This window comes from Neolamprologus brichardi, chromosome 8 (genome assembly GCF_056152115.1).
Source record: "Neolamprologus brichardi isolate AB-2024 chromosome 8, ASM5615211v1, whole genome shotgun sequence".
Classification (NCBI taxonomy): Eukaryota; Metazoa; Chordata; class Actinopteri; order Cichliformes; family Cichlidae; genus Neolamprologus; species Neolamprologus brichardi.
This window is the reverse complement of record NC_142111.1, coordinates 21,923,752-21,947,853: the sequence shown is the minus strand read 5'-3', so window position 1 is coordinate 21,947,853 and position 24,102 is coordinate 21,923,752. Positions and strand designations below refer to the sequence as shown.

Here is a 24,102-nt window from a genome sequence, read left to right as displayed (position 1 = left end):
TGAAACAAGCAACACCAACATGGGCACAGGCACTTGGAAGAGGATCTGAGGACTGCTCGGTTCCAAAACCCAATCTCTCTTTCTCCCTCAGTATTTTCTTATAATTAGTGCTGCGCCACAGATGTGCATTTCTCCCTTTTTCGCCAGCTTCATACTCTGAATGCAGGTTATTAGGATTTAAAGTGAGCATCATATGCTTTCTATTTGATAGGGTCATTAAAACCGGGGACAAAGATTAAAGTTGAAGGGTCCATGTGAAGAAAAGTGTATTTCGGGGCCGTAAGTACTTCGATGAATCCTACATAAAAGAAAAGAAAAATGTAAGTGACTTTGGAAGTTTGAAACTCGAATCAGCGGAGTTCATAAAGCCCCAGGGAAACAGGATAAATGAGTCAACAAGCAGTAAAAGATTTCAAAGGCGAGTGATAACTTTATTTAGTGAGATTATGAGGAAAAATTTGGGTTCATTAAGGCCAGAAATATCTGGAGTTGATTGGATATCCTGTTTCTCACCAGTGAATCCAATGAATCATTTCCCCCATAAACAAATATCAAACATCAGCTCCCCACCCAGATTGTTCAAACATGATGAGTGTCTCTGAGATCATATGAGATCAGGTATAAAGACAATGATTCAGCGCACGCTTTCATCTCCGGGCTCCCACCTAAAACACGGTGCTTTAATTTGCTTTATTTGAAAAGCAGAAATCAAATCCATCGCAAATGTAAACACGCTCTTCCTGCAAGTCACTAAAGTGTCACCAAGCGCAAAGGAACTCGTGTCTGCTTTGATTCCGGCGTCGGCTATAAACATTTCCATTCTGCGCAGACCGCCGCTGCACATAGCTGGAATAAATGGCACTTCATCACACAGAGCCCAGCGCCGTTATTGATGAGATTTCGGAAACAAGCATCCTGGATTCCTTCAAGTAAGCAGCAGAGAGGGACCTATAACCTGCTGCAACACATAATCCCTCCTTTTCTTGCTCGAGCTACTTCCTGACCCTCAGCTCTCCCCGGTGTGTGCTGTACCTGGCATATTTCTAAATCAGAAACACTGGATGTAGGCTAATAGGTCTGGGATCCGTTTAGTACAATTACAAAAAAATTAACCTTTTCTGTGCTTCGGCAGCACTGGAATTGTGGTTTCTATTTGAAACCCTCAGCTTGCAGGGATAGTTTGAATTCAGCCGGAGCAGGGAGGAGGTCCCTGGGTTACTGGAGGCCCCAAAGGGACCACACAGCTGGCCCGCTGTAATTGCAGTGTAAGGGACCGTGGAAAGAGAAGAGCAGCGCAGAAGGCAGAGAATTGGTTTCTCAGTAACCCTGATGGATGTCATGCTGTGTTACTGGTCCATCCCAGGTGTGTCTGTGCAGTCTTGTGAAACATAAAATAGCATTTGCATCAACACTTGGAGACTCAGACCTGGAAGGCTTGCTCATTCTCTCTCTGTCATCGTATTCCCATTCTTGATGTAATTTCCCCCTGGACTTTCTTTCCTTCTCTCCCTCTGTATCTGTTACTCTATTTTTGTCATTAGTCCTCGTTGCTGGGTCAAATCAGGAAGTTTGAACAACGGTTTGCCTCCACCCAGTGGTGAAACTGTGCAGCAGCTACAGAGATACAAATGCAAGGCACACCCATAGACCCAGATGTTTATTTCTGCATGTTTTGATTTTTTATTTTAATGGTAAATGGACTGGTTCGTATGTACACAACTTGCCTCATTCACCCATTCACGCAATCACTTTTTTGTACATTTTTGTGCTTTTTTTCTATGATTCTATTTGTGTTTGAAATATATACTTTACTCACACACACCTGCTACCGGCAAATAATTCATCAGCAAAGCTAAGATTTGATTTATGAACACAGTCTGATGCATGCATACTGTTTCCTTCCCGGATAGCTGACTCATTTGGGTAGAATCCAGGATACCTGTGATCTGTTACAGTTACAGCACTGGGAAGTGATGTGTCGGTCAAATATAGCCCAAAATGCCACAACACACACTCAACATTTGTCCCATAAAAGGTGATCAGTGGCTGAGCCAAAGTTATTATGGTTTTTTCATATATCTAGTTGGTTTTTATTTATTTTTTCATTTATTTCCAGCCATTGGCGTTTAGTTTCAGCTACTTTCCAGAATGGATTTTTTGTTTCAGTGATACAATTTACATATTTAGTTTTCTGAATTCACAAAATCCTTTCTGTCAGTTGAAAAGACAGAAAAGAACCAATACAGCAAATACCTGGATCTCAATGATCGTTACTTTCCTCCACTAGTGCCCTCACAGATATGTCTCAAATGCCTTTTGCATATAAAGGATAATTACGGACGGTAAAAGAACTGCTGAACTTCGGTCTATGATTTTCCTCTTATGTTTTTCTCTATTGGCCCTGATGATCATGTGATTTATTTGCTGTATTTATGTTGAAAAAAATTCAAAAGTAAAGTTAAAAAACTACTAATAAGTTAAAGTTAAAGGAGTTAAGGTAGAGGCCCCATTGTTTTTGAAAGCCTGTGTTGCCATTATACATTTAAATGACGCTTAGTCTGGCCCATTTGCCCAATAAGAGACTCCAATAGGGTCAAACTGACCACTAGGACCACAGCTGCTGGGATCGGCTAGGCACACAAATCCCGCGACTGCAGTTCGGTGGTGATTCAGGGACGATGTTTCCATCAACCTCACAAACTAACCCGAAGGAAATGTAAATATTAAAGTGGGATCACTGTAAAACACAATTTTGTTTCCAGTAGTCTATATTTTATATTTAAGTTTAATTCATTACCTTTAAATCTTTAATATTTAGAGGAAAAGTTGTTAATCTTTAATCAGACTTTTTTTTTCTGATAGAATTGTAGGTGAACAAATGCCTGACTAAGGACATTACTGAAGCTTCTGTTCCATTTAGGTGCAAAGCCTTAATTCATGTGATTGGTAACATCTGTGTTCACTATTTCATGTCAAAGTGGCTGCTGAGAAAAAGGTCTGTTGGCTGTTGTTCCTTTACTTCTCTTATGGCCTTACGTCTTAACTAAAACACTGTGAATTGCCTTGTTGAAAGACACAAATTTGCCGGCAAATGAGACGCACTTAATTTTTTTTAAGGTTTCCACTTCAGTAGGAATGAGCTGGCTTGCAGTCGACAGCTACAGACTGACGGTAAGAAAAGTGCACAAAATCATCAGTCTCGTATTTTAAAAGTGTAACCACTTAAATACAAACCCAGTTCGCAAAAACTAGTCAGGATGTTGTGTAAAACAAATAAAAACAGAATGTAATGATTTGCACATCTCGTACACTCATATTTTATTCAAAAACAACATAAAACATATCAAACATTTACACCCGGACATTTGATTTACGTAAAATATTATCTGTATAAATAAATCTGCAAATTGTGGAATCATTTCAGAATAATGTTCCTTAATGTTAAATTACAAAGACTTCTACAGTAAATATATCATCAAAAGACTCTATGAATCTGGAGCAATCGGTATGCAAAGGACAAAGCCGAAAATCAATATTGGACGGCTGTGATCTTCAGAGCCTCAAACATGGTGCATTACAAACATGCTGCTGTGGAAATCACTGCATAGGCTCAGGAACACTCCCAGAAATCATGGCCTGTGAACACAGTTTGCTGTGTCATTCATTAATGCAGATTAAAGCTCTACCATGTGTACCACAAGGTGGTCCAGTGAGTCAACGTAACCTTTATTTAACCAGCCAATTCTTCAAGAAAATATTCGTTATTGCAGAAGTCTGGCTAAGGTCAAAACCTCTCAAAGAACTTGAGGGAGCCTAAAGAACAGAAATAAACATCTAATCACATCTTTACAACCACTCTCAAACTTCCACTTCCTGGTGGTTTAGTTCCAATTTGCAAAGGGTTGTTTAAGAAGTGGCTTTAAAGTTTTTGCAGCTCTTCATCAAGCTAAGTTTAGTCTATTTTGTTATACTTTGTGTTTAACATTTTACCTGCTGTGACTAAAAGGATTTATTCATAGCTTTTGGAATAAATGAAGAAGAATAACTGAAAGAAAATCAAATAAAATACAATGTGACAGAACAAAGTAGTCCCAAAAAGAAAAGATTTGTGCTTAAAGTAAAATAAGAACTGAAATAAAAATATTTAATACTTATTGATAAATATTTCATCAGCTCAAAACTGACTCAACATATAAATATGTTGTACCCTTCCCCTGTTCTGATTTTGAAGTATGTGCAAATTATCTAGTCTTGGTAGCTGGGGATCAGTCTGCCAGGCCTTGGGGCGGCCTTTGCCATGGGAGACCCTACCCTCACCTATGGTCACGAGCTGTGGGTAGTGACCAAAAGAACGAGATTGTGGATACAAGCAGCAGAAATGAGCTTCCTCCGAAGGGTGGCTGGCCTCTCCCTTAGTGGTAGGGTGAGAAGTTCAGCAATCCGGGAGGAGCTTAGAGTAGAGCCACTGCTCCTCCACATCAAAAGGAGCCAGTTGAGGTGGTTCGGGCATCTGACAAGAATGCCCCTGGGCGCTTCCGGGCATGTGCCACCAGGAGGAGGCCCTGGGGCACACCCAGGCCAGTCGAGAGATTGTATCTCTCGGCTGGCCTGGGAACACCTTGGTGTTCCCCCGGAGAAGCTAGAGGAGGTGGCTAGGGAGAGGGAGGTCTGGGCTTCTCTGCTTAGGCTGCTGCCCCCGCGACCCAGCCCCAGATAAAGCAGAAGAAGATGGATGGACAAATTACCTAATTTGTGCTTTTGTCAGTTAAGCCTATTAATAAACTGCTTGTGTACAACACACAGAGCAATAAGGGCTCTGTTGTTAGCCAATGGCCATCTCTTAATCTTTAGTTTAATAATGCTCTTATTACAATACAACAAGACCTGAAGCTAGTGACCAAGCCCATAAAGTTATCAGGAAACTGGAATGTTTTCCTATAGACTTGTATACAATCGCAGGAGTCGCCCCCTAGCTGGCAGTTACGATAAATGCAGATTTAAGGCACTTCTGTGGCCTCACCTTTCAGGCCTAGAAGCTATGATCCAAGTACTGTTATTTTATTTCTTTTGGTTTGTTTTTTTTAGGCCACTGTTTACCAATGTTAGCTCATTTCATATTTTATATATAAATTATTAGCACCGTCTGGTTTTGATGCAACAGTCTCTTGATCCTAGGTGATTTTTCTCTCGCGGGAGAGAACAAAGTCACTTTAAAATAATCGTGTTATGTTTGACAAAATAATAAACCACTCAAAGCCGTTAATACCTCAGCCATTTATTTCTTAAACATAAGAAAGAAGGGACTTCTCAAAGGTAAGAAAAATAACATTGCAATTTAAAATCAAGTGCACTTCAACGATGTCTCGCTCTATAATAAGGGAGCTGTCCCTTCCTACTGTGTGAAGTGACACAAAAAACTCAAAAACATATCGTAAAGAATCGATCGTTTCCGTAAGGCTTTGGGTGCCGAGTGCCGTGTCGTTACTGTTGTGATGCTTATGCTGAGATGACAGTGGTGGTGACAAATATATATATGTACAGAAAGGTGACAGATTACAGGAAAAAAATAAGAACATAAAGTGGCTTTTAAAGGTGTGGCAAGACTATGAGCTGCAAGAGTCGCTTCAATGCTCCTTGGCACTGGCATGTGGATGATGATGAGCCTCAGTTTCCTCACATGATTTCCAAACCACTCTTTGTGCCCCGTTTATGGGGCTACTGTCATCCTGGAAAAGACGATATCATTAAGGGGACAAACCATGCCTGCAAAATGCCTCCAACAGCACAACAAAGCCACTGGATCCCCTCACTTTTCCTTTAATTTGCCACCGATCAGTATATATGTGCATATACCCATTAACAGCCAATACAACATCATCCCAACAACATCCTTTGCAACATCTGTACATATCTGTGCAACAGAAATATGTGACGAGACTGTGTAATGGACTCCAGGAGGAGTCGGGCAGTGGGCTCATTTGTGCTAAAACTCTTGCTTTAAGCTGTTCATCAGGATGGGAGTGCAAAGTGGAAGAGAAACGATGACAGCTCTGGATGTCAGCGCCTTACCTGCGCCAGATGCTATTTGCAAGTCATTTCCGGTGTTTGTTTGAACGCCCTGAAGGGTAAGAGAAGGGAAGGAGTTTACTACATCATGAAGCCAGATGAGTTTCCATGATGTAAGATATCGGCTGTCAGTCACAGAGGTCTTAAACATGGCAGCTTCTTGCCTTACAGAGACACGCCACACGGGACAGCGAGTTTGAGTGAAAATCGCAGGAAATTATTTGTAAGTCAATTTAAGGTACTTTTCTGCAATAATAAACACAACTACCTGGCTCCAGTCGAGTAATTTAACAACCCTCCATCCTCCTCTCCTCTCTGGTTTTAAAACGGGCGCTATGAATGAGCTGCAATTACAGTCTGGCCCTAGTCTGACTACCATTATACATGTGAGTGACTCATCCAAAAACAACACGGGTAATGAACTCACTGGTTACACTGGAGAAGTGGGTCGCACATTTCCTACCATAGAAAAAAACCCTCTGAAATGAAAACAAACAAACAGCCTTCTTTAATGAAACTAAGAATAAACTTTAATCTAGATTTAAAAAACTAAATGTTACTTTGAGGAGAAAATAAGTCAAACTTTTTTTTTTTAATAACTCCCAATATCAAACAATGTCCTATCTTTACACTGTAACACCCCAGTTACAGTAAAATGCAGCAATTCACAACGGTCTTAATGCCTTTTGTTACATACTCAGAATATAGAACCATATATATCAATATCAATGGCATTTCAACATTTTCGATAATACATAACACATACTCTATTACCCACAAAATGATGCTGGTACTGTTTAAACAAACGGGTGCTTCAGATTGGCAATTCAGGGTTTCACATAAGGGGCGAAAAAAATAAAAATTAAAAGAGACCTAGACAAACAACATGAGACTGGATTATAAATACTTACGATGTGTTAAAGTGGACCTATTATGCTCATTTCCAGATCCATTTTGGCTCCCTTCTCCTTAAAATCATTCAGTATCACGGTTAGGATTCACAATCAGATCCTACGGTATCTTATATCTGAATTATTATCTGAGTATTATCTGATTTAGACTTCTGCAGTGAGTCTTTTTAGAGGCCATGACATGAACTACTCCAGCGGCCGACATTGCTGGCAGCATTTATGGTTGTGTGTTAATTACCTTGTGGTTGTGTCCCAGTGTTTTAAATGCAGTGCCTGCCACAATAGAAACAAATAAAATATCTGGCATTTTTCCCTCCTGGCGTCACTACTCTTTGTTGTGGTCAGTACTTTTTCTCTTCAAAGGCAAACATATTTATCCCTCATGTCCAACAGGTTTGGCAGTACTCCTTCAGGAATTTGCTGATATTTGCCCTTATATTGATACTATGATTATTATTCCTTATATTGAGGCAATGGTTATTATTCTCTTACTGACAAATTTTAAAATACAGATGCACCTGTGGCATCAGTTTCAAAATCCTTGGACGTCCTTTTTGAGTTATCGGATTTAGAAGATTTTCAGAAAACTTGACCTCTGACCTTGATATCACTGAGATTTAAATTTGTCTGACACTTTTAACAGATACATCTATGGTATCAATATGAAACTCCTAGGTTGCCTCTTTCTCAACGTATCACATTCACAAACTTGGGTGTCCACACCGCCCGCCCACATGCCCGCCCGGCAGGGTGATGACAATATCCCATCGGCGTTTTACGGCTGAGTGGTAACAGTACTGGACAGGCCAATCATGGTAGTTGTGGGCCTTGTTTATGGGACTTCTAGCCTCATTTTTATGGTTAGCGTGTAGGTTATGTCATAGGGTTTCAGAATTATTTGCAGATAAGATGAAGCATAAATCCCCAGTTATTTGTGGTTGCTAAAGTTTCTAAATGTTGAATGGGAGCCATTCAGCTAAGGAACCTGCACACTGGATTCAGGAGACAGAGGACCTCTCTTCAAAGTTTCCTTTTGGAGAAAGATAATTGGCATTAATACGACGTCCTGTGTGTCTCCACGCCACAACTGCATGACTTTAATTTTGTCTGGAGTTTGTGTTTTGTTCTGTTTTCTCTCTTCCCCCCCACGAGCCAGTTTCTTCCTATTAAAAGGGAGTTCTTTCTCCCCACCATTGCTGCTGCTCAATGTTGAGGCTCTCTCACTAATATTGCAGCCAATATTCATCTTAATATATAAAGTACCTCAAGAGAACTGTTGCTGTGAACTGTAGCTATATAAATACAGTCTAAATTTAGTAGATTAGCTTTGCCTAATTCTCATTCAAAACAGTCCATATTTATTTCATACTGAGCCTCGATGCAGCCCCTCCATTTGTCTTCTGTTTGCACTGAGCCATTTTAGCTCCCTAACTGTAAGTTGTAAAATGAGCATGCATCATTGTTATAGTACTAAAACAATTTAAAAACACATATGCATAATAGGTCCACTTTAAATAATTCAAATTGGTGTGCAAACCAGTAGATTTGTTGAACAAGCAGGTGGCAGTGTTTTTTTCTTTTACAGAACAGTGTTTAAGCCAGCAGTGTTGCCATGATAAAAACTCTCTGTTCACATCATTGCATCCAAAAAGTCATTTCAGTTGCATCAGAAAATCAGTTTGGGCAACCACAGAGTGCTTTGAAAACCCTCCGTGAGTTACCCGATAAGCAGGTCGGTGTAGGCAGTCGATGCTTTAAAGTACGTACCCTCATCCTGGAATGAGCTGAGGACATTTATACCAATTCCCAAATTTAAAGAGGTACCAAACCGTGTCTTGTTGTTGCTTTTTGTGTATTCAGAAGGAGGGCAGTATTATAGAGCAGATCCAAACAGTTGCATGAGTGAAACCCCAGGCCATCTGAATGATGACAAAGCCAATCATCTATAATCTAAATTGTTTTTGTCGCTTGGAACTGACAATTTAAACACATAATATAGCCGTATATCTGTACTACCTTTTCATTGACAATAATGGTGGTGTGGGGTTCATGATGAGGTGATGGGAATGAGTGGTATGACGCATTTACTAAATTATACTTAAAGGTCGGGAATTTGAACTACTGCACCCGATTTATCTTGCCACAAGAGGAAGCAGCGTTTGCAAGATGTGAAGTCAAATGCTTTGCTTAAAACATTTTCACATGTATAAAAATGGCCAAATGAGAGGGCTCAGAGTCAACTGGAACAACCTGCGCATGAACCGCAATCACAAGCGCACTTATGTTCTCGCTCTGCAGGGTTTGTCCTCGGTTTTAACTCCCTGTGAGAACATTACCTTCTCTGACTTTTCCTCCTGGCCAATAATGAGTCAGAGGCCACAGCAGCACTGGACATTTCAGTGTATGTTTTGGAATCAGCACAAACACATGGCCTTTAAAATGTCTCTGCTGGCTGTATATTTGTAGACTCATGTACTCTTTACTTGCACTACACGGAGCAGGAAGGTGCTTTTTCCTCATTATTAATCAATCTGAGAATTGTTCTCCTGATTGATCAATAGGTTATTTGGTCAATAAAACCTCTGAAAAAACAGTGAAAACCGAACTTTGTAATTTCCCAGAGCCAAATGATCATTAACAGTCCAACAGCAGAAGATATTTTACTTTAAGACATAAAAAATGTGCTGGAGCAGTCAAATACTTTCTTTAAAATTTCATTTTCAAACAAGTAAGTGATTAATTTGGGTAAACTTCCACTGCTTGCTTTGAAATATGAACATTTAATGTGAGACTTTAATCTCGATCTGCTTAATGTACCTGCAATTATAAAGAAAAATATAAATGTAAAAGCTGATTTATTGAATGGCGCACTTTGCTTGACTGCTTTGTGCTCGCTTTACGTAAGAGGAGACAGCAACAAGACTACAGATCTGCAAGGTCTGAACGGCTGAAAAACTGGACCATAAAATATCCAAGTCCAGCCACTCACAAGGTGGATCTTTAGCTTTATATTAAATGCCTTTTGTCACTTTTCAAAACCTCCCTTTAGTTTCTGGACATGGATCTTTTATGCAATATTTTTGGTCATATTTTTTCCATTTTCATTCCATAAGCACGAGTGGTCTGAGTGACACCAGACGTGATCCTGTTATTTCCTTTCACCTCTAAAAATATTCCTCTCACTAACACTCTCATCCAAACAAACCCATATATCGATCCTAAAGCATCAAAAGCGAGAGATGGAAACGATGCCAAATGAAATGGGCGATGGGATGAGTCCATCCTTGGATGTGATGGTCGCTTGCGTCTAATGATGCCACCTGCATCTTGCTGTATTTAATGAATCCATTTGCACTGATATGAAGACGTTACGCTGTACAAAACGCTACTTAGATACAATGATTACATGCCCCAGTGTCCTGGCTACACCAGGAAAAAAAAAAAAACCCTGCCATCATAAGCACGTTTTGCACAATTGCGATATGAACTACCACAATTACACAGAACAATTTACATGCACATCATATCCAAATATTAATGTGCATGTAATTAACAGAAAGAATGAAAGCGCTACATACAAGTAGAACATGTTATATAAAGACGATACTGACGTTACCTACACGTTATAGACACATTGCTCATACATTCATATATGTCAACACTTAAATATGTATATACAGTATACATGTATATATTTAAATGTATACAGATATATCAAAGGAGGAATAAATAGTGCCATTAATGAGGTGAGAACCTAGTTTTCCTCTTCCTCTCTTGCGTGACAACAATCCTGCCAACATGACATTTAGTTCACGAGTCTATGCGTGTCTGATCTCGCTCGTGCGACTTCTCTAAAACAGACTCGAGGACTCGTGTGGTGCAAGAATTCACTCCATCGCCATCCTTCCTGGCACTAGGTCTAGTTTACAGTATTATGCCCAGTATTAAATACAGTGTCTTTCAAAATGTACTGCTGAACTAAAGTTGCCTATATGTAACAGCTACTGCCTTGTTAGTCATATAAATGTGATTACATTCTATATATCGGATGGGGTATTGACATATATTGCAATGCTTTAGTGCACACAAAACAAAACAAGAAACAACAAAAAAAGGCGTTGTGATCTAATTTGACCCTGTGTGTGTATTAGTTAGCGTATGACACACACATTTAGGGGTGAGATAAGTGACATGTTGTGTGGGGACCTCTGTGTGGATGAAACAGTGCTTTTGGGATTCTGAGTGAATGGTTGTGTCAGGGAATTGGCAGTGTGCAACTCTCTGGTGGCGTGATGGCTGGATCTTTCTGTTGAAAGCGGGTGGCATCCCATCTGGCTGATGCATTTGACAGTTAAAACAACAGGCCCCTAGTTTGAAGGTGGCAGAGCAAACAACAACATCTTAAACACCTCTGAGCAGAATATTTATAACCCACTTTCTCAAACCCAAAGTGCAACAGTAACTATTTTGCCATCGTTAACTGAAGAACCTACATTCACATGCAACAGCCTTGTGTGCTACCTTTATATTATCCAGAAAAATATTATCAAAAAAATAGAAGCTCCTGATACAGGTGCAGAAATGAGGTCATGCCTTGATGTGTAATGCAGAGAAACACCACCAGAGGGCAGTCTCTACAGGGGAAATTATCATTTCAGCTCAGTAAGCTGTTAAAGGAGGCAAGTGCAACTATAACTAGTAAATTGTTTGGGAGTATTTTACGTTTAGACTTGTTGATAAAGATAAGCAAGTTACGATTTTCCTCTAAGAACAAGAAGTTGTGCTGCTGGGTTTTGGAAAAAATCATAATCCCCAGTTAGTTATTTTCTCCATATTGAGATCATGATGATGACTTAACATGTAACAATACATGAAAATTATGCAACCTGCAGTGAATCACTTCTTAAAACACATTTTTATACTTTGGCTTTTGTGTGATTCCATAACTGGATTCCCTTCTGATCATTGTTTTGCTTATCGCACGTTTCTTTGTATGTGACTTTAATGTGTATTGTGTCAAAGCACTTTGTAAACTATTTTTTAAAGGCAAGCAATGTGCTGAAAGACAAAGCAAGAGTTACTGACAAACAACATACTGATTATGGTATTTTAAGAACATTTAGCAACAGTGTATTAGGGCCACTGCGAGTGTGTAAGGGGCTTGGTAAGGATGTTTACAATCTGAGAAAAAGTCCAAAATCTTCAAGATTACAATCATAATCATAAATAAAAAAGGACAATTTATTATTTTACAAAAACATACAAATTCATGATAAACAAAGGCAGATACAAGTTCTTTTCTTGTAAATTTGTCACATTAGCCTCAATTTTATTTTTTGTTAACCTTTAGTGACCCTAACATGCTGTTGCAGTCTCACAAATTTGAAGATTATCAAACCTAAACTTATTTTTAATACAAATGTTATTAAAAAAAAAAAAAGAAAAGAAAAGCCGTCCTCTGGCTACAAACATACTTTAAAACCACTCACATGTGCCCATTACTGGGAATGACAATAAGCTAATTTCAAATTGAAGGCAAAGCATTTCCTGTTTTTAAGCAGATATTTGATCCAGCGTTCTCCTCAGATTTCTGCATCTACTGTACTGAGCTACTATCCAGCTGCAGTGAACACTCATCATATCAGAGGCTAAATATGGCTGCTACGTGAACGCCTCACGCAGCTCATTATTTTTAATTGGCTCGACCTTTTCCTGTTCTCGGCGGCGGCAGCTCTGTCGACAACCGTTTGCGCTGCAGATAAATTTCATGCTACCGCTGTCAAACTAGAGGCCTGAGAGTCTGTTAACTGAAATGCTACATTGTGTATTAGGGTGCATTAGAGTGTGAGTCATCTGTGTTTGTGCATTAAATCTATCTCCCAAAGGGAAGAATTAAGGATTTTTAGGAATCGACTGGGCGTCATTGTTTTGCTTTTTTTTTAAGATTTAATGGAATGTGGGATTTTCCTTCATCCACTCTGTGTTGCATCATTTGTGGCCATCAACTTTCAATATTTAGGAGTTTATTTGGAATTATTTAGAGTACTCCTACTGGCGGAGAAATCACTGACATTCCCGGCAGTGGTAAACTATGGAATGATTGTGCTATAATCTTCTATTTCCTACAAGTTTGTAAGTAAAATTTTAAAATCAGGGCAAAGATATCAAATTTCTAAGTTGTGGGAATTGAAGGAATGCTTTAAGTAGCTCAGAAATGAGAGGAATTCAGAGCTTTAGGGTATGAGCAGCAAAATCTGTGTGGAGTTATAAAAAGGGGGATGGGGTTTTTTTTGAGATCACACTCTTTGTAGAACAGCAGTGAGAGACGTGGACTAAAGATTCAAACAGAACAGCATGTACATGTGCAAGTGTGTGTGAACACGAGGAATAATTCCACAGATAAATGCATGTATGCTTCAGAATACCCCTGATGTGTTAGATGAGTGCTGGTTTGGTCAGGGTGGGGTCAGTCTACCAGAGCAGCTGCAGCCAGTCAAAGGCATGGCCGGAGGAGACGGGCAGCACCTCTCCAGCTTTCACTTGGCCTTTAATTTGCCAAGGTCCCCGTTCAGCTTGCCCTCCTTTGCCAGCTTCTCGTTGAGTTGGCACAGTTGGCGAAGGAAGCCGTCGTTAGGACCGATCTCTCTCTTGTGCCGCACAGTGGCCACCGCCAGCCGTGCATCCATTCTGTGGCGCAGCATGAGGTAAGCAACAACCATGGTGGGGGAGCGGCTGTAGCCTTCTCTGCAGTGTACATACACCTTCCCTGGAGGACACACAGAACAATAAGATGAAAGCTGTTTATGGTGTGAGGCTGGTTTCACACACACACACACACACCACAGAGAAATAGTTTTCATAGAAGAGTTTTCTCAGGCCTCATTGTGGCTCCTCTGCTATCTGTTATCCACTGCACAGGAAAAAGCATAAACTAGTACATCCTGTAACGGTCACTCTGTAAGAGCGTCAAAAATATCTGTTCCCGGTATGACACTGGAAGAAGCATATAAATGAAACTTGTCGGATTCCCCTGACTATCTTTATTCATGAACAATAACCAGCTGTTACAGAAGACGCTAAAGGTTGCTTGACTGCCACAAAAGCTATGATCGCAATTATGACAATTATTCGTGAAGTCATGGACTTACTGTGTATATTGTCTTGATTGGGATTTCTTTGAACTTCCTCTAGACTGAAAACTCTTTTGGCCATCTTTGCTTGAGCTAAACTAAACAGCAAGTTTGAGATTTAAGAGAAAGCTGTGCGCTTGATTTATTAATTAACCCAAATATATGAGAGTGGCTATCCCTTATATGGCCACCGTAGGCACAGGCTGTGACAAAGGAAGTCCCTCCCATTAACTGTTTAAACATATAGTTTGTGAAGAACAGCCAATCAAAAAGGAGGCAAAATAGTTGTTCAGGTAGAGAATGAAGTAAACATCAGTACTAAGGGCCACTACAAGATAAGTAAGGATTAAAATAAACCATGAATCATGCAAAGCTACTCTAGTCGAGTCCAAGAATACACATTTGGAGTTTGAAATTAACACAAAAAGTCCCCTTTAATGCAAATCATTAATCAAATTAAATATATTGTGTCTATTTTTTTTTTTATTTCTCACATGTGGGGCATTAAATTAAGATAACTGAACATTCAACACAGAAATAAAATATGATTTTTCAGGTTCATATCAAGTATACTGTGTCCTTAAAGCACCAGAGCACAAACAGGAGTTTTCCCTCGTGGTAGCTTTGAGACTTTAACTGCAGGACAAAAAGTAGGAGGTGGAAGAAAATGAGGAAATGAAGCAGAAACAAATAAATAGAAAATAAAAGATTGTTAGAGTAGTTGGAAAACATATGCTGTTGCCAAGATTGTCCAGCAAAGCAGCTTCTCTTCTAGAAGCTGCATATATAAGACATGACCTTTGCTGCAGACTCAGCAAAGTCAATCATCTTCCACCGGCTGAGGTGAACCCACATCCCGACCACAGCAAAGAATCAATGTCGTCTTTGTGTGTGCAAAATACATGTGTGTTTACTCTTCTGTATTTTTATGTTCAGCCAGTTTGTGTGTTTGTGTTCATTTTTAAGGTGTACCTTTGTCTAACTTACACTTCCATTACAGACTGGCTAAAACGCCACAAGGGATTTAACTTGGCAACCTTCGCAGAGCAGCTGATGTGCTCGGCTCAGGTCAGATCTGCAGATTCTGCACTTTATTTGAAACCCAACACCTCTCTCTGTCTCTACTATAGTTTTATCCCCAACATCTCTCTCTCCCTCGTCTCTCCTTTTTCTTTCACTCAACCGGGAACACTTCCATGCCAATGACGTGACCTCTTCAATACCAAATCACCGCGTCTGCCACAGATCAATTCTAATTCCTCTGTATCCTCTTGTTAGACACACACGCTCTTTGGCTCTCAACTCACTTGCTCCATCACTGTCCAGCTCCAATATCCCTCAGTCTTTACTGTGTCTTGTATTTTATTGTTTTATTAGGCTTAATAGTCTTATCAGCATTTGTTGGAAAAACATTAAATGCTATCCACTGTTGGGCACTCTTTTCCTCAACAGGAGTTGTCAGTGGGTGCAGTCAGCATCGTTCTCTCAATGCTGCGGTCCTCCTGTAGACCAAGCTAGCAGCATTAGCATCCAGTCCGAACTGCAGCACTGGCACAGCTATGTACACTTTACACCCCCTGACTGACCCTTTCTCCCATTCTGTGTCTATTTGTATACCATTCATCCACCATATTGACAGTTGGCACTGGATCTACAGAAACAACATATGATTTAATTACAAAATATTTAAACAGTTTTCTAATCATGTTCCCTTCACTACAACATTAAAAAAATATTTACATTAATGCTCCTCGTGGGGAACTGTGCATGCTCCGCACGAGGACATGCACAGTATATGTTAGGATGCCTGGGTCGTTGACCCAGAGTTTTGAGTTTATTATGTTACTTATCATTTCTAGTCTTTGGTTTCTTTGTTGGAGTTCTGTCTTATGGTTTATGTCTCTGTGTTCTCTAGTTGCTGTCTCTCTGTGTCCAGTCAGAGTCTGTGTCTATAGTTCAGTCTGTGTTATGTTTCCTGTTTTACTTTGAAAATCCGTGTCTCATGTAAATGTGTCTGGTTTTGCTTCCTTTTGTCTCGTTAGGCCTGATTTGCCCCAGCTGTGTTTCCCTCCTGTTACCCATTCCCTGATTGCTCCCTCTGTGTATTTAAGCCCTGTGTTTCAGTTTGTCCGTGTTGTGATCTACCCTTATCTAGCTGTGTGTTTTGTCTGCCCGTGTAAGTTATTTGGATTCTTACTTTTGTTCAGTTTGAGTTCAGCATTAAAGCTGTTTGAGTTTACGTTTGTCTCTGGAGTCTGCACTTTGGGTCCTTTTCCTACCTGCACACAGCCGCCACATAACAGTATATGCCTCCACCACTTATGAGAGTGATTAATTATGTTTGTAGTGACAATGCTCAGCTCTATGGAAAAACATGCCTACCAATTTCTCAGGGCCCAAATAAGAAATGATTAACTCCTGGAGTTTATCTGAAATCATATCAGGAGCTACGAATTTTGACGTGGGAAGAAACTTCCACATTTTGCATATCTTCAAAAATCAAACTATAAATGAGAAAAACTCATCCCGATGCTCTTAGGAAAATATAAACTAATTCAGATTGAGCTAACTTTCTGGATCCAGGCACTTGATTCATGCATGGTGTGGAAGTATGGGCATGTATTCATTCCATCATTTTGTTCAGACCTTAAAGGTTCAGCGTACTGTTTGATGGAGCTGCAGAGGACAGAACGATTAGGCAGAATTTTCTTCCAGCAGGATGCCTCCTTTTTATTGGCAACACACTCCAAATTTGTTGAACTATGGCCGTGGTGTTTAAAAAAAAGCTCCTAAACTATGTCCTGCCACTTGCTCAGTGCAGCAACACATTTTCATTGCATTGCATGAGCCACTGAAAAAAAAAGCATCAGGCTCTTAAGGCTCCTCTCAGTGCTTCAAACGTGATCTGCAAGAAACCACCACACCCAAATTAAAAACAACCAATCAAAGCAAGGTGGCATGTCCGATACAGTCTCAATGGCTGCTTACGCACAGACGGAGCAGCACCCTCCACCCCCTGCATGCCCTTAATTTGTCAAGCTAAATAACTATAAATAATTAATTAATAATTAATTTAAAAAATATAAATTTTGTCTGAAATATACATTCCAGCATAAATTATTATCTATCATCCTTTAATTCTAGATCATGAATCCAACCATTTCTCCATATCACCACAGTTGATGCCGTTAAATTACTTTTTATCATTGCAGGTTTAATGTGTTGATTTTCTGTTGATTGGAGGAAAATACACAGATCTGCACACTGTAACCTTGTGTCTTCATTATGGAAAACTCACAGGAGCAATGCATCAGTGCAGTTCCTCATTAAAATCCTGGACCTTGGACCTTTTCCAAGCTTACAGCTGAGGGTCACAAAATGTCACGCTTAATGTGGCACAATGCACAAATGTCAAACTGCGGCAAAACCACCAAGCAGAGATGAGACATGCTCTCCTCATATTTGTGCTGCTAAATCTCTCATGCGATCTTCTCCACAGAAGCTCTTCATTCTTGATTTACCACAGCACTTTTGTGACAAAAAACATTCGGGGAATTAAGATGCTCAGTTTCAGATTTGAAACGGCTGCTTTTTGATTCGTACTATTCAAAATTCAAAGTTTGCACACCTGAAATGGTGTATAGTATGCCTGACCTAGAAGTTGTATGAAAGTCAAGACTCAGTTCCCCAGTGATTTCTGTATCTTCCCCTTTCTTACAACCTTTTACTGCAGTACTTGTTCTGTTCTTTTACACAGTCCCAAAGTATTACAGCACCCGTTTAACATCTTACAGGTGTGCTACACATCAAACATTGTGACGATACTGATGTGCAGGGATGTGATCGGGTAATGGAATATGGAGCAGGACTCATGAGTGTGTCAGATTTAGCGAGAGGTGTTCAGGGCCGCTGTGATTATCTCCTGTTGTTGCTTTAAGATCCACAACAATGAGGAGTACGAAGACTGGAACTAAGACTGGATCTTGTTAGACAAACAACAAGAGGAACTTGTTTTCATGTCTCAACTTTTGGAGCAAATTACTTTTAAGTGTGAGCTATTGAAGTAAGAAAGGCATAGTGCTCCCATTTGTTAAATAAATATAAATATCCAGCATAGGGGATACATTTCTTTGAGGTGCTGGATATATTTAGGTGCTAGTTTTACCCCAGTTTTGGGGTACTAACACATACTAATACTGACGTAATGTAATATAGTCAATCAATCTATTCTCTACCTGTGCATATATAAGCATACAGACTTCCTAGCACCATATATAGTCAATAGAGGGAAAACAATGGGCTTTTTCAAACATTGAGTGGGTGTTATCTCTATATGGCTCCTGAACAACTTCTTAGGACCTCACTAAATAAAAATAGTCTGAAGAATGTAGAAATGATGTATTATTTTTGTGCTTTCTCAAGAAACCAACTACAAATTTGACAAACAGCTATTTAACAGAATTTGGTGCTTTTCTTTGCTACACAAGACTGTAACGGGAAGTTCTTTGGTCTCTGGACAGCTTGTAGTCCACAGTTTAATGCACATAAGCGTAAGTAAGAAAAACATCCCACAGTCTGTTCTTCTTTTTTTTTTTTCCATTTACAACTCAAGCAAAAAATGTCAACAACGTTATGTGTAAAGTGTTAGGATGTCCTACCACTTGGTACACTTGTTGCTAAGTGGTAGATCACTTGCACACAAAAGTTTGGTGGCCATTATTTTAATATTCTACTAAAAATGAATACATGTATTTCAAGAGTTAACATTTAGCTCCTTAGTCCAATAGATAAAACATACACGACAAAATAACCCCACCTTTGCCATTATTGTGCGCTAGGGCCTTGTCGATAAAATCAGCCCCTTCCTCAAAGAAGGCACTGAGGTCGAACTGCTCTGTGTCATTGGCCTGGATGCCATGATAGGTGATGCCCGTGCCAGCGTAGAAATCCGCACTGGTGTTGACATGCATGAAGGAGGTGCCCTCTGCTACATTTAAGACGTGCGTCACACCAAGTTTCTGCAGACGCATTGTATTCTGAGCGACAAACCTGCAAAGGCGAGAAGAGGTTAATGATCAGAGATGAAAAAACTGATCAAATATGCTTACCAGTCTACAAGTTAATTTCAATTTAGAGGCACTGGACTAAACTCACAGAGCCTCTGAAATTGAAATAAAATGATGAATGTGCAGACACAGAACAAGACATCTGAGACAAATAACAGTACTAACAGCACCTGACAGATACAGCAAAGCAGTGTGTCAGCACAATTTTTTTTTAAAGTGGTATTTTGACAAACAGGTCGCAATAACACCACATGCAGCACACAGTGTTTCGCCGCATCTGTTGATGAACAGCCAAATACTGAGTATCTGCTGGGAGACAAAAGCAGCTCCCTCGTACTGATTTTTCAAACAAAAGTCACATTAAAGTGCCTTTTGTCTCAACTTATTTCCAAAGTAGGCTTCTCATGACTCGAGGTCTAATTACAAATATCAATCAAACCTATAATTGCTCAGCAACTTTTTTTCCAGTTTAACCCTGTAAGACCCAACCCTTCAAAAAACTAGCCAGAAAATTCAGATTTTTTTGGAACTGAGATGTTTATTAACCCTTATAACAAAATCCACAATTTTTTTTGCTATATCATGTTGTGTATGATATATTTTTATTGTATATTTATTATATATTTTCTGTATCGCATTGAATACATTGGGCATTTTTTGCAACTTTTTGTTAACAACAGTATTAATTTTAGAGTTTTGTCTATAACATATTGAAATTATGTCAAGTATTGATCATGTTGATGAGCTAAAGGTCTCAGAAACTCATATCAAATATGATACAAGGGGCATTATAGGGTTAAAGTGCTTCAAAGGTTACAGATGGTAGAAGTGAGAAAAGAAAAACAAATATGCAGTGATAAGTAATTTAAAATAAAATTTAAAAAATTTATTTAATAATGTAATACAATTCACTAACATGCCATCATTCATGTTAACGGTAGCACATGTGCTCATTAAACACTAAAGTAACACAGTTTCCCTTACCCTATATATTCATCTAGTTAACGTAAACTGTGTGGCCAGACTTGCACTACATTTTGAAGGTTTGGAATAACTGTTTTTGAAAAATAACCACATTTATTTCAGGATTTCCTACAGAATCACAACAAGGACTCCTGTTACCGGCTGCAGTCCACACTACAGAATGAGACTCTCAGGTAATCACCACAACAGGCTTGGGCTAGCTACTGAGCAGTTTAAAACAAAGTGAAGTCAAGTTGATGGATAACAAAAAAAACAACTGCTAAACATCCTTGGGTGTCTGTTAAAATACTGCCTGTGGGGGGCATGAAGCGCTCTAATACAATTAATATATCTGGAATGTTTTAATTGAATGAATATTGGAATCATTTAGATCATTTAATTTATTTATTTCTCTTGAATATCTAAGTAGAGGTTCATTTTCAGTAAGCATTACTCCTATGTCTGTAACACATAAGCACAGCTTGTGCTGTTGTACTGTACTGAAAATAAGAAAATTTGGCTATTTGAGTGTCTAAAGCAGGGGTGTCAAACTCCAGGCCTCGAGGGCCGGTGTCCTGCAGGTTGTAGATATCACCCTAGGTCAACACACCTGAATCAATTGATCAGTTCATTACCAGGCCTCTGGAGAACTTCAAGACATATTGAGGAGGCAATTGAGCCATTTAATCAGCTGTGTTGGATTAAGGAAACATCTAAATCCTGCAGGACACCGGCCCTCGAGGCCTGGAGTTTGTGGTCTAAAGCATCAGCCATTGTGAGTTCGATTATAGTCCCCCCCCCCCCCCCCCAAAAAAAGTCTTTTTTCATACAACAGTGTGTACTACCCTCTTCACCAACCAGTCCAATCCAGCTCTAATGGGCACCATTTGAAACTGCTTACTGAGGAGCTGTCCATTTTTCAGTCTGCAGACTCTGATGTATTTGCCTTTTTTATTTTTTATTTTTTGTAGGACAACAAACAAAAAGAACAATCTCTCTATTCTCAGACAGCTCTGCTCCAGTATTTTCACCTCAATCATCATTCACCCTACTTCCAGGAAACAATGAATCTGTTTCTGCTTACCTCCTGCTCTAATACACATCCCCTTTTAGAGCTGCGTTATTGCACATTAGACCCATACAAAGCAAACAGTCCCACACAGCTAACAAACCATAACAAAGCAGTACAAGCTTCTGGCTACTCCAGCCTGCCTGGCCCAATGCCTGCATCCACATCCAACCTGGCCAAAGGCACTGCCCATTGATTCTGAACAAAATACCTCCTTGTGTAGGTTATAAGTTGTATTCCAAGTTTATGGTACATTTAGTGCCACTAATTGCACATAATATTTTAAAACAAAAGAAATTGCACATAATCAAAAACAAAGAAATAGAGGAAAGAAATAGAAATGGAGAAGAAAACTGGAAGTATATAAAAGCTGTTGTACATATTATGGCAAAGTTATGATGCAAGCAAAATATATTTCATTAAAGATTACTATATTTATAAGATGACTGCTATTTCTATCTGCAGTCATTTGTATTTGGTGATTTAGTGATGAGTGGTTGGAGGTGGGTTTCAAAAGTAGCTTGCAGAAGAACCAGCACCTAAGGGCATAGCAAAGCAGTGCAAATAGCACGTCTTATGTTAGATTTGTCAATGGGATGCAATGAAACCTATCAGATGAGCCATGAGCTTATGTTAGCTGGCATTGAGAGCAGCTGATCTAACAAGATCACAGCTAGGCATGGGACATGAGGAGAGCTGATAACACCAAAGCTTTGGTAAGCATCTGGACAAACACTGCTGCTACAGTATAAGTATTTATGCAGTGTTCACTGATTCTTAGAGAAATGTTTGTGTTAAGGAAGTTTTGATTTTGGACTCAAGTGCATGGCATGGGGAGGCGAAAAAAACAAAAAGAGAAAAAAGTAGTTAATACAAGAATCTAAAAATATAGAAAGTCCAACAGCTAAAAAGAAGTCCAAAAAATAGGTACAGGAAGCCGGAAGAAAATGTGGCAAAGTTAAAGGGAAAGCCAGGTTTATAAAAGTACACAAGAGTGAATGATGATAAGAGACAGGTGGGAACAGGACACAGGTGGATGCAATCAAACAGGTGAAAGTAATGACAATCACAAAAGAGGGAAAAGAACAAATGCATGAATTAAAACCAAAATAAGGCACATCTAAAAAACTAAACTTCAAAATAAAACAGGAAATTACCCGGAGGAACATGAAGACTACCACAAATAATATCAAATATACTTTGAAATTAGTGTGAGCTGTTTTGGAGGCCAGACATAATTTTTCTTTGGTCATAAGTCTGCTAAAGATTACTTTGTTTGATATTATGGTGATAATTTGACATGAATAATCATTAACTTAATAAGCCTGATGCAGTTCTTGAATTTCATTTACCCTGACCTTATTTTTAAATGTAAATAAAATTAAAAACAAATAAAAGGAAAAAAAAGAGGTGGTTCTTGACATTGTGGTGTTTTTATGGCTATAAACACAAAGGTTACAGTTGTTGCCTGCCAGCCTGCTGCCATCACTAAATGTCTGGAGTTACAGATGGGGGCAAAGAAAGCCCCAGGGAAAGCTCGCGTGCCTTAGGAAATCTGCACAGTGACAATGGAGTGAAAATGGGTGAGAGACTCTGAGAAATCCAGAAATAAAGGCACCAGTCAATTCTCCACAGATTAAACTTTGTGAGTAATAATTCTACCTTGGTATGTGTTGTTTATAAAGTTTTTTGTTCATATATCTGCAGTTTTATTTGCATACACTTATGCTTAAGACATATTTCTACTACACTGCAATGGACAATAAAGTTTTCTCATTATGATTTTAGACATAGCTTGTTAGCTAAATTCTCTCATTTAGTTATCTCATCTGGAGCTGAACTACACAGCAAGCATGTTTTTAGGTGCTTCTAGAAAGAGGTGAAATTGACACTGTAAAGGAAAGGGGTGTACTTTATGTATAACACATAGAAAAGTGAGGGATCCATAGCAAATAGGACAGGAGTGACAGTTTTATCAAGATCATTTAATTAAGATCAATAATAGAAGCCAAGATTATAGCTGAAATTAAAATTTACTATTTTTTATTGCACTTATATGAAGGGAGAGTAACTTTTTCTAAATTCTGAAATTAAACAAACATACAGACTGTAGTATCAATGATAGTGTTGCTAAATTCCTAATAATACCCATCACTAACTGCAGCTTGACCTCGTAGCCTGCCTTACAAATACTATTCATGATATAAGTGTATATATGTATTGTTTTTATTTAAAAACCATGACTTTTCACGAATCTGTAAATCGTTCACTCTGACAAAGCTTTACTATACAGGCTTAACGTTAACGTGAGCCTGGAGGCGAGGTGAGGTGACCCTGGGCAGCTCCCTAGAGGTGGAGGCTGCAAAACCCTTTCTGCAATACCTAACAAGAAATTCTGCTACAATGTTACTTTGTAACCAAAGGAGGAGGGATGAAGCAGCCTGTCTGCTAGCATCGTAGCTACAGGGCAGAGATTCAGAAATCCAGGCTACACATTAATAATATCTTCATTTCATTCACAAAAAGTCTGTGTATATTTAGACTAAGCTAGTGCTCATAAATGATTCAATATGCATGCACACTATGAGCACTTCAACGCAAAAAAAAGTGAAGCAAGTAAAGCGTAGGCATGCGTATCTCTTTGTGTGTAAAGGGTAGTAGTGTGTAAAGGCCTATACTGTACTTCTACACAACACAATGCAGAGGCACAGTAGGTTCAACTGGGTTCACAGCCGATGGCTTCCTTCCTATTTGCCGGGCCTGTCCCGGCCTCCTTACCCTGGGATCTGCAGTCCCAACACATCCATTATTAAAGACCAGCTTCACAAAGAGCCAGAGCGTTTCTCAAAGCAAACAACCACACCTTAAGTCCCTGAGCTGCACACCGTGGTTTAAGA

At 39.3% G+C, this 24,102-nt stretch overlaps 1 protein-coding gene across 3 annotated transcripts in view; it reads right to left on the bottom strand.

Annotated features, from left to right (window-relative positions):
• dusp3a (dual specificity phosphatase 3a) overlaps positions 1-24,102 on the bottom strand; it is a 39,862-nt gene that overhangs the window by 9,952 nt on the left and 5,808 nt on the right. The window contains exons 2-4 of one of the 3 annotated variants that reach the window (XR_436989.3): positions 18,924-19,156; positions 13,453-13,743; positions 5,263-5,726 (exon numbers count right to left, since the gene is read on the bottom strand). Coding sequence is in view for 1 of the 3 variants with exons in the window: in XM_006793157.3 (XP_006793220.1) it covers positions 13,514-13,743; positions 18,924-19,156 (463 nt within the window). In the remaining 2 variants the exon portion in view is untranslated. Of the gene's footprint in view, positions 1-5,262; positions 5,727-8,061; positions 13,744-18,923; positions 19,157-24,102 lie in introns of those variants that run through there. The other 2 variants (XR_015719396.1, XM_006793157.3) reach the window with 2 other exon arrangements.